The sequence below is a fragment of the Akebia trifoliata genome, chromosome 8, assembly GCF_017979445.1.
Source record: "Akebia trifoliata isolate Shusen 1 chromosome 8, ASM1797944v1, whole genome shotgun sequence".
Classification (NCBI taxonomy): domain Eukaryota; kingdom Viridiplantae; phylum Streptophyta; class Magnoliopsida; order Ranunculales; family Lardizabalaceae; genus Akebia; species Akebia trifoliata.
The window spans coordinates 17,300,752-17,312,447 of NC_141382.1; the positions used below are offsets into that span (position 1 = coordinate 17,300,752).

General features: G+C 31.7%; 1 protein-coding gene across 1 annotated transcript; it reads left to right on the plus strand.

Annotated features, from left to right (window-relative positions):
• The first annotated feature begins 1,222 nt into the window (after positions 1-1,222).
• Positions 1,223-4,984, plus strand: LOC147396320 (WAT1-related protein At5g07050-like). The gene is made up of 7 exons (XM_086452172.1): positions 1,223-1,506; positions 1,607-1,669; positions 1,762-1,878; positions 1,991-2,240; positions 2,319-2,477; positions 2,549-2,700; positions 4,514-4,984. The coding sequence occupies exons 1-7, from the start codon at positions 1,301-1,303 to the stop codon at positions 4,773-4,775; spliced, it is 1,209 nt and encodes a 402-aa protein (XP_086308298.1). The 5' UTR covers positions 1,223-1,300; the 3' UTR covers positions 4,776-4,984.
• Positions 4,985-11,696: the final 6,712 nt, after the last annotated feature.

Genomic DNA, 11,696 nt, shown 5'->3' on the forward strand with positions numbered 1-11,696 from the left:
CAATGAGAACACTAATTCAGCACACGTGGCGAGAACTCCCACACTAGTGATTGATTGCTCCCAGACCAACACCGTTTTGACATGTGACGCTGATGATGTAAGTAATAAGAAGAAAATTTTTCTCTACTGGGCGCATATCCACTACCCATAAATCTTTATTTTTATATTTCAAATCTTAAAAAAGTATTGTGGGATCAACATGAATTATCATATTGGCAATGGAACACCACAATCTTCTATATTTCATGAAAAAGGTCATGTTAAAAAAAATATAAAATAAAAATTTCGAGCTTGATCAATGGTGTTGAAAATTGATGGCTACCGAGCACTCAAATTTAAAATTAAAATACACTGGTGAAAAATAACTTTTTAAATTTTTTCATCTACAACACCTTTGTATTGAATCATATTTTTGAATGCTACAAGATGATCTTATAAGAAAATTTTGATTTTTTACCATGGGCAAAAGAGAATTTTTTTCTTATTATTGCTTATGTCATCAACACCACATGTCAAAACGGTCTTGGTGTGTGAGCAAACCATGACTCATTTGAATGGGTGTTCACCCATACTAGGGGTGTCAATTGGTCGGTTCCTAAGGAAATTAGAACCATAACCATTATATTAGTTTAGTTCTGGTTCTTGTCGATTCTGAGTCTGGCTCCAAAATAAATGGAATCGAAATCAGAACAGACAAAAATCACAGGTACCCATTAGTTTCAATTTTCAATAATTGAATGAGAAACAAAGTATTTCAAATCATTATAAAAAATTTCCCTTCTAAAAAATAAACATATTATCAATGAAATTGTTAACTTAGTTATAATTTGTCATACTTTAGATACAAATTAATGATTTATTTCAAAAATAAAAATTTATCTTTGTTAGAAGTAATAATTTTTTAGAAGAGTAACTTATTTTAAGCTTCAATCATAATTTATATGAAAAATTGAAGAATTTTATATAACATACATTTATTTTTAAAATAAAAAATACCTTAAATCATCTAATGTATGGAAAGAAATGACAAAATAAATCGATTCCATAGAACCTAACAATTCCAGTTCCTATCGGTTCGATTCTATTTTAGACCTGGCTCAAATCAGTTCCAATAAAAAGGGTTCCGGTTCGGTTTGGGTTAAATGCGTACCCATTGCCACCCCTACCCCATACACATATAAATACATGCGATGGGTACCATTTGTTTCTTAGGAGAACCACAAACGTCTTTGGTGTTCTTCCTCTTCTACTCTTCCCTTTGTTCTCTCAACCGCTTCTTAATTTGTGAGAGTGATCAAAAATGGAAAAACAGGGTTGTTGCTGTACCAACTTCATCCAAAGATGCAAACCTTACATCGCAATGATATCGCTCCAGTTCGGTTACGCTGGCATGAACATCATCACTAAGGTCTCACTCAATAGAGGCATGAGTCACTACGTGCTAGTTGTATATCGCCATGCCTTTGCCACTGCTGCCATTGCCCCCTTTGCTCTCATTCTCGAGAGGTACAATAATAGAAACTAAGTGAAAGCAATTCATCCAAAAACTTGTAAAAACCTTAATTCTATTAACCCTCGATTTCAATTTGGGTCTTTTGGATTCCAGGAAAGTTAGACCAAAGATCACATTCCCAATTTTCATGCAAATCTTTGCTCTGGGCCTCCTTGGGTTAGTAACTACAATCATATGAGCTTCTTCATATAGTAATTAATAAATTATATGTGTGGTCATTGCTTTTTTATTTTTATATGTCGTCACAGACCGGTGATCGATCAAAACTTTTACTATGCCGGACTAAAATTCACCTCTCCAACCTTCTCATGTGCGATGAGTAACATTTTGCCCGCAATGACGTTTGTCATGGCCGTACTCTGCAGGTACATACATGAAATTCATCATCATCATTTATTATTATTTGTTTTTATTTTTTTATTTTCTTTGGATAATTAATTAACTTGGTAGATGTGGTTGATGTTGTGAAAATTGAAGGATGGAGAAAGTAGATATAAAGAAGGTGATGTACCAAGCTAAGGTGGTGGGAACAATAATCACAGTGGCTGGGGCCATGTTGATGACCTTGTACAAAGGACCAATCATGGAAATGGTGTGGTCCAAGAATATCCATCCACGGAAATCCTATATCACCAACACCACTGGATCAACTGACAAAGATTGGCTTAAGGGTTCTATCCTTCTCATCCTTGCTACCTTTGCTTGGGCTGCTTTCTTTGTCTTACAGGTAAGCTCTTTGAGAGAGAGAGAGAGAGAGAGACCCAATACATAATTTCTCTTAAATCTTTTGTTTTTCTTATTGCAGGCAATAACAATGAAGAGATACACAGCTAATCTCTCTCTCACATCTCTTATTTGCTTTGTGGGCACTCTTCAGTCAATTGTAGTTACCTTTGTAATGGAACACTCTACCTCTGTTTGGGTCATTGGCTGGGACATGAACCTTCTTGCTGCTGCCTATGCTGTTAGTCTCTCTCTCTCTCTCTCTCTCTCTCTCTCAATGAGGTTACTAATAAGATAAATTTTTATGTATAGGGTGTTGTAACTTCAGCCATTGCTTACTATGTACAAGGCCTAGTGATGCAAAAAAGAGGGCCTGTGTTTGCTAGTGCCTTCAGCCCTTTGATGATGATCATAGTAGCTATCATGGGATCTTTCATTCTAGCAGAAAAGATTTATCTTGGAGGGTAACTTTCTATGTACTCAAAATATATATGCTATCCATATTATCCTCTTTTAAAAAGAATAATCTCTAATGGTGCTCAAGAAAATATTTTCATAAAAATATCTACAACTTTCACGCCAATTACACAATGTGAAAAAAGCCTATATTTGATAGCCAAGCTGTCAAATTTCATAAAATTCAATGGACCAAAGTGTCAAATATTTCATTCTTGAATTTATTTTTTCGACTTGTGGAAACCATCAAATTAATGGAGGATGGGAGAAATTTGATGGCTCCAAGCCGTCCAATTGGGGAACATAAAAAATTTCAACGGCCATGGGGCGTCGAAATTTGGTTTTTAAAATTTGTGGGCTTTGGCCCATCAAATTTTCTTGTCAAGTTTTTATTTTTGAGGTAGTGTTAATAACAAATAATGGCATTTTTCATTGAAAGTTTTCCACAATTATTTATTATTATTTTTTACCTTTTTTGTTTCATGTTGGAAGCAACCCATGAATTTTTAAATATCGGAGTTTATCGGTATCGGCCAAGATTGATATGAAACATTGACCCCAAAACATTGAATGTTTCGAGAATATATCGGTTTGTATCAAATGTATCTGTTGATACCATATCAACAGTTTTTTATTATTAATTAACCGAAACATTCAATCAATACGATATTTTAAAACTTACGCTTGATCTGTTTTAATTTTGGTTGTTGAACAAAATTCCTTTTATTCCTCATTGGTTATCTTTTCATTATTCTAAGCATATGGAATAAAACAAATATCCACTTTCATACTTGTATTGTTCACAGGATTTCTTATGAACTATCACTGTCATAAGGTTTTTTTGTTTTTCTTCCGTTTTTTTCCTTCGTTAAAAATTGCAATGGTTCCAATTTCCACATACAAATATTACCATAATTTGAATAAGAACAACTCAAACCATTCCTCCAAAGGTTGTAAAATTATGTACAAGACTTGATCGGGAAGTTATAGTGACCTTCCCAATCATCATTCTTCAATAAATACCCATAAAAAGAGTATTTATTTAGTCTTCTAATGCAAATAAGGTTTTTTTTTTTCGTGTGTGAATAAATTCTGAGGAATCTACAATATTTATCTATGGTCATAAGAAAAAACTTTCGACTTATTTATTTATTTATTTTTCACTAAAAGACAAAATAAATTAACCCTATTTGTAGTAGAGACTTTTTAACTTACCTGCGAAGCATGCAAGAGAAATGCTAATGACCAAGTTTTCATTGGGATGTTGGCATTCTCCATAAATACCTTTTTTCAATGAATGCCTTTTTAAAAGGTGTTCTTATTAGAGTTTGGATCGTATGTACATCGAGTGGAGGTTAGAAACCCTCCTTATGCAACAAACATCGGGGTGTGGGTGGAGGGTTTCAATCTTTCACCCATTTTTTATATTTTTTTTTGCTAGGTGGAGTTATAGGTTAACAGTTAGCAAATTAGTATATAAGAAGGGGTTCAAGGGGTTTGAACTTAAGACCTTGGGAATGACCTCCACAAGGTCTTACCACTTAGCTAAGTGGTCTTTCTTTCATCAACTCTCTACCCTGGGTGCATCTTCTTAATTTAAAAAAAAAAAAATTATATATAAAATAATACTTTTATTAAATGATAGTAAAATCCTTATGTTTACAAAATAAGAATACATAAAGTCAAGGACAATATTAAAAAGAGAAAAAGCATCAATGGTTAAAAGACAAAATAAAAAGAGAACTAAAGATGAAAAAAAGTTTACTGTTTGTTTGTATCATTCTGTTAGACAATATTAACTGAATTTCACTGTTGGTGCAGTGTTCTTGGTGCCATCTTGATTGTGGCAGGTCTCTACTCTGTTCTATGGGGCAAATACAAGGAACACCAAGAGAATAAAGTCAAGGAGATATCCCAAGCCATAAAGGGTACTGAAGGAAACGGTTCCATAACTGTAATAGAAGATCTTGAAGTCAACGACATTGAAATGCAGAAAGCACAAGTTAACCAGCTCTCTTCCGTTGCTGTTACCGTTACTATCCCCATCCCAGAATCACAAATGAATGCTAATAGAGCAACCTAGCCGGGCCGGGCCGAGCCTTAACAAGTAGAGAGAACAAATCACTTTAATATTTTTCTTTTTCTTTTTTAGTTTTTTGCTGTTATTATGGGTTTTAGTACTTTTAGTTTTTCCTTTCATGTATGCTAATATTTATTCCTAAAAAATAAAGAAAAATTGAAGAAAAAAAAAAAAAGAAAAAGAAGAAGAGAATCTTAGCATCTCTTTTGCAAAATGTGTTAAGGAATTTGGGATCCCACTCCCACTTGGAATTTTCTTTTTCTTTATGCATGTTTGTGGTAGAATACCCGACTGACTTCTAATGTAAGAGATTCCCACTAGTAGTAGTAGTAGGAGTATGGCTTGCGATTGACTTTTGGTCTACTTGTCCTTGATGAGTCTGCCTGCCATGATCGTGTGATTCCGAATCTAAGATACGAATCTGAATAAGTTCTAAGATTTTCTGCTAACGCTTTACACACTGCCAGATTATTTGGTCGATTCAATTCCAATAATTAATTGATCAATAGAATTAGGTGTTACACTTTACAAATTCAAAAGGGTCAAACAGAAAGGAAAATTTTATGAAAAAAACAAAATTTTACAAATTCTAAAATATTTATTTTAATTATATTTTATTATTAAGGTAAGTGAAATTTTACATATGATGTATGGTACACAGACTCAAAGGGTAAAGTACCTATGAATCTGACTCAATCATTTGTCCCTAAACTTGGAGACACCAAATACTACCATTTTCACTGTTTGGATCCACTAATCCATGAAATTTTCTGGCCCATCCCAGATAAAAAGAAAAAAGAAATTATTACGGGATTTGTGCAATAATCTCAAGTGTACTTGAAATTCCACTTTTTATTATTATTATATTGCCATGGTAATGTGATTCATATCCTCGAATCCGATCACCAAACATCACGAATCAAGGCAGATTTTGATGTGAGGGTCCACTAAAGTATGGTTAAAAAGAAAAAGAAATCCAAGGTCGGTGGATTGTAAAAGTGTTCCATACGACAAAATCTGATGTGACCTGCGTTTTGTTCATAGAGTCGGGCTCAGATGACAAAAATGGCATTTTTACGTGATGGCGTCCACATAATCATAAATGCATTTTTTACTTCGTATCTCAAGGAAAAGGATTTATGCTTATCTGTACGTCATCACGTCAAAATTTCATTTTTGTCATCCGAAAAGTATCACCCATAAGTGATATTCTTATTAGGTTTAATTGCGAATTAGTATGAAGTGAATCAATTTGTGATATTTTTTATTAGTAGGTTCATAGATTAGTGTAGAGAATTGAGTCTAATTAATTTGCAAATCCACATTTTGAATCATTGAATTTTGCCTTTGTTTTCAACAAATTAAATTGTGAAAAGGCTATTTATTTGAGAAATTTCATTATGCATAGTCATCTCCTTTCTTCTTTAAATATACACAGAAATTAATAAACCAAATCTTTTGTTTAAGTCTATGAAATTTTCTACTCAGAGACACTTCAAAATTTTGTTCCTTGACTTTTTTTTTTTGGTTTTTAACATTATAAATTTATTTATTGTAGACATCCCAATTTATCCATAGTGAGTTAAAAAACTCTCTAAATCAAAGTCGTGGATCACCCATAGTCCAAGCATATTTTGCATAGAACCTTAGGTAGGTCAACGAGTCAGACAAAAATTGCATTCCAATCCACTTACCCAAGCCCATTCAGTTGAGTTTGTTAGGACACATGTGCTTACAAGATTGCTTAAGTGAAATGACCATCTAATCCTCTTTCTAATTGATTTTTCCCCTTAAGAAAATCCTTCCTAATTAATTACTACAATACCCATGCATTGATTTCTTCTTAATTTCCCCACCAAGGCTTTCTAGTAAATTTTGCAATCTTCTAACATTGACCCCCAAGTCCTACTTGGTCCCCATTTGAGTTGAATTACTTATATAATATTGATTTATTGACTTATTAAGTATATAAAAGTGTGTTTTTTCCATTATTTTATAAAGCACTTGACCGTATTTTCTAGCCTAAGAGATACAATTTTTTCATAAAATCATGCATAATAGTTAATTCATCATAAGTTATATTTTACTAATTAAATTGCATATATTTTCATAGATTTCATGGGTTTAATTATATATTCATTATTTGTAGGTAAAATAGATGAGAATTGAATAATCAAAGAGTGGAAAAAGACAAAAGTTAAAGTCAAAGCACAGTCAAAGATATTCGATGATTCCAAATTGATAGAATCAAGTTCTAAATCTGTCACATCATACCGTTTTTCCCATAACTTTTGAATCACTTATTGAAATAAGGCGATATTTTAGGATGAGAAAATTGATTCAGAGATGAATAAATTCGTATTTCACGAAGCAAAGTTCATTCAAACTTTGAATTGATAAAAAAACACATAACAAGTCTTAGATTTCAAATCTGTCATGTTTTACCATTTTAGACATAACTTTTGACTCGATTATCAAAACGGGGCAATGTCAGTGTAGTTATAACTCTAATTGAAAGAGGAATATATTTTTATTACTAATAGAAGAATCAAATTAGACAAAAATGTATTGCCAAAATCTATAAAAGACTTTAACTTTCTAGTTTTTAGGCTCTCTCCTCTCTCTTTGATCATTTTCTATTTTTTTCTCATCTCCTAATATTTTTTTAATTCTTTTTTATATTTATAAAGACACGTTATTCAAGTTAATTCAAGAGATCAATAAAAATTAAGTATGATTTTGATTTTATGTTATTTATTGATTTCTAAAATGAATTTTAGCTAATATCTCAATCTAGGGAGATTGATGTAGCCAATGTTATTATTATTATTTTTAGTTTATTCTTCTAGTTCTTGATGTTTTTATTGTTAAAATAGATTTCTTTTTCAAATCTTATTTCTTTAGTATTATTGATTTATTTCTCCTTATTACTCATCTCAGGCGTGATCTGTTAATATTAGGGAGAACCCATTATATAAGATACTTGTTGTGATGTAGGATCATTAGCGATAAAACTTTTGAAGGGAAGAAAATCTTAGACAATTCTTAGATTTATAAAAAAATGAATTTTTATTGTTAAACTTTTTGAATCAAGAACTTTTGTCGATTTCTTGGTTTGAGTTATCCAAAAAGAACTTGGGTGGATTCAATCTTCTTAAATGTTTTCCAATTGAATTTTTTTTTTGTTAATTTAATTAGTTTTTAATTTAGTCTTCAAAATCACACTCTTTTTTTTCTTTGGATTTCTAAAATTTAGAATATTAGTCCCCTAATCTTCAGTGGAACGAACCTACTTGCCAATTTAAAGTAGGTTTTTTTATTTAGATTATATACTTTATTCTTGTGCTTTTTAGAGATATCTTTACACGATGAACAAGAATCATTATAAGTGATTTAATTTAGTATCCCTAGCCTTGTTCACCATTTAAAGAGAATTTCATGTAATTTGACCATATTCTAAGAACCTTAACCATTTTTTCTGATCATAAAAAAGTTATGGAATTTGTGTTCAAAGGCAATCCTATTTCTAAGTTGTTAGAAGTCTAGCTAGGTAGAAAGTCTATAAGTCCAAAAACCAAACACCAAATTATATGCTACTTAGCCTAGTTCTCTTCAAGTTGACCCAAGGTCAAGTGTCTAGGATAATTTTAACTCTCCAATAGAATTTTTTATAAACTTATTGGCTTTTACTATCTTATCCCTTAATTATCATGATTGCTAAGGCTCATAGGTGTGTAAAAGACCATCAAGGCCAAGATGATGAAGGCAAATGAGGTCATTCTTTGAGAATAAAACTATCCTAGGAAAATGAGAACAAAAATTTTGAGTTCCCAAATTCTGTCAATTTTTTTTCTCTAAGCTCTCCAAATACCCCAAAATTCTATCCGAATACTCTCATCGCTTTAGAAGCCAAAATTAAGAAGAAGAAAAAGGAAAAGGACCAAGGTCGAGTGTACATTTATTGTTTTTTTTACTTTTCCCTTATATCACACCCTTTATTTATTTTATGCACCTTTAATTTTCTAGCAATGTAACTCTCATGTTTCTTAGTTTAAAGGATAGGCTGATAGAGGCTAATCCCGCCTTGTGAGGTAATCTGCTTCTTTAAGTCTTTAATAAGCTCCATAGTGAGCATTTTAATTTTATAGCATAGTTGTTCTTTATATTATTTCAATTCCATGCAATTTATGATTCCTAGTCTAGAAAGTAAACCTTCTATGAGGTGATCTTTTCTTTATAAGTCCATATATGCATACAGAACATGCACACACTTATCACTTCCAAAAAGCTATGAGCTAAGGTGTGGGTTTCAATGGATCCATATCTAATTTTTTAAGCCAACAAAAATAGTTCCAATGTGGACAACATTTTCATGCATAAGGTCTTGGTTCCACTAAGGTCGTGTTCAATTTATAGACCCCACCATTGGACCAAACCAATAAATAAAGATTCCTAGGTAAGCATATGTAATATCTCAAGTTTTTAATTTGTATTTCGACAAAAATCAAATAGTAGAATTTAATAAAATTCTAAAAATAGGACTTAGGGTAAAAATTTTGAATTTTGATATGTTCACTTTTAATGAAATCTGATTTCACTGTTAGATTTAAAATGGTCGAAAAACTCACTTTAGCTTGTAAGCATGCTCAAATTCGAGTTTGAATGAAAAAGTTACAAAATCCTCAATTTTTGTATCAAACGGGGCTAAAAAGTAAAAATTTTGTTAAAGCGAGAATTGGAAAAATTATATAGCACCATTAGGTCCACAACAAAAAATTTAAAGAATAGATTATTCACTTATCAATTTTTGAACCCGGAAAGTCGAACCATGTTCAAAAATAGAAATAACTAGGAAAATACCAATTTCGTTCCTCACATTCTTTATATAAAGGACTCATAAGTTCTTTAAGTTCATTTTCTTGTCCATGAAAAACAAAATCAGCAGACCTAGACCCGAGGGTTTCAACCACCTTTGCCTCAAGTTTCGTCTGAATAAGACCTTATTGATCATCGAAGAAGAAAAGAAAGTTGTCGGTGTCAACGAGCTTTATAATTTCACCATCTTTAATCCTCAATTTCCTTTCTTTTTCTCTATTCTTCATAAAAAACTAGCCACATCCTTGAGTGGGTTTCGACGTATTCCACTCGAGGTTTCATCTACTTAAAGTCAGATTCGTCCTCCATCGAAGAAGTAAAAGAGAACTTCGTCATCAAAATCTTTGCAATCCACCTGATTGTTTTGCATATCAGCCAAGTCCAACCTCGATTCCCACACTATGCACCTCTAATTTCATGCTATTTCTTCATTTTCATCAATCACAAATTGGTAGGGGACTTACAATTCTTATTGGTAATCATAGATTTCGAAAGTTGCATTTAGGATCTTTATCCAACTTGTGATGTTGTTTTAAAACATAGAATTTTCTTTTTTTATTTCAAATTCATGAGAAAAAAATACATGTTTGATGTGTTTTAAATTGTGTTTTTAACAATTGATACATGAGTGAGATAATGTATTGAAGAATCGATGAAAAACCCAAAAAATTGGAAGAAAATCCAATTTTGTATTTATTTATCTAGTGCTGGAGGCAGCACTGGCGGTGCCACTAGCCATTATGTCGGTGCCATCTCTAGAAAATACTATTGCCACCACTACCTACTACCAGACCCTATTTCGACAGTTTGGTTTTGTGTCTTTGCTAGGATCTTGTTTTGACTAATTTTTTTTTTTGTAGTTTTTCAATTGAATGATCAAAATAAATTTTAAAATTTTTAAAATGATTTAAACATTCAATGAAGTTAGATTGAGTTGATAAATATCAAAAAAGAAGTTTGTGTTTGAAAAATTGAAAAGTGCAAATATTGAAAAAGGGAAAAAAGAGATGAAATAATAAAATGTTAGAATCACACCCAAGAGGCGATGTATGCATTTTATATTGTTGTGCTACGTGTGGGTTGATGAACGAATATCCATGATTAATTTATTTTTTATTGTTACGAGGTGACTTACATTTTTATTTATTTTCTATTAGCGCGAGACGCTCTTTACATTTCTATATTGTTATTTAATTTAGGCCGGGTGGCTATAATTGCATGGTAGGAAACTGGATATCCATTCTCAATTCTGTAATGTTAATTTCTTATTTGTTTTCAAAGAAAAATGATATGTATATGTTGCTATTGTATAAATTGTTAAAAAGCTGGGAAATATCTGAAGGAATAGTTTGTCATATCATCTGAAGTGATATACTATCCTAAGATGTATGGTAGGGACAACCAGGGTCATATGTGGTATGGGACGCTATGAGAGTAGAGTCACAATTAAAATTTGGGTTTATTCCCTTTTATCTTTCTTAGACCATACACGAATGGGGATGTATAATGATAATCACATACACGCTTGACAGGCATAGACGAAAATGGCTAATCAGTGATCACTAACAGTTTAGAATAGTCGAATGTCTTGATATGTTGAAAAAAATCAATTGCTTATGATCATATCAAACGGTTAATATAAGTCAGATAAATGATCACCCAAATGTGGTGAATTGCAGCAATCGGCCACAAAATCAAGAACAAACGGTGCAATTTTACACCGGTGAATCATTTGAAAACTATATCCCAATTGGGAATTATCCAATCGTAAAATTCTAACTTTCTAATTCCACTACTCTACCATTGTGTCTTATGTATCTATTACATTATTTTAAATTATAAATTAAAAAACATATTTAGTATTTCAATCTTATCAATTAAAATTGCATAAAAAGAAAATGTTATAGTATAAGTACTACTGATTATTGTAATGTGAATTTTAACTGTTTAGTTACTCATCCCTAGTTATATGTGTCAATTAATCGTAGTTTATCTTGTAAAACTTTACTTGTATTGAAATGATTGATAATGCTTACTCGTTCATGCTAG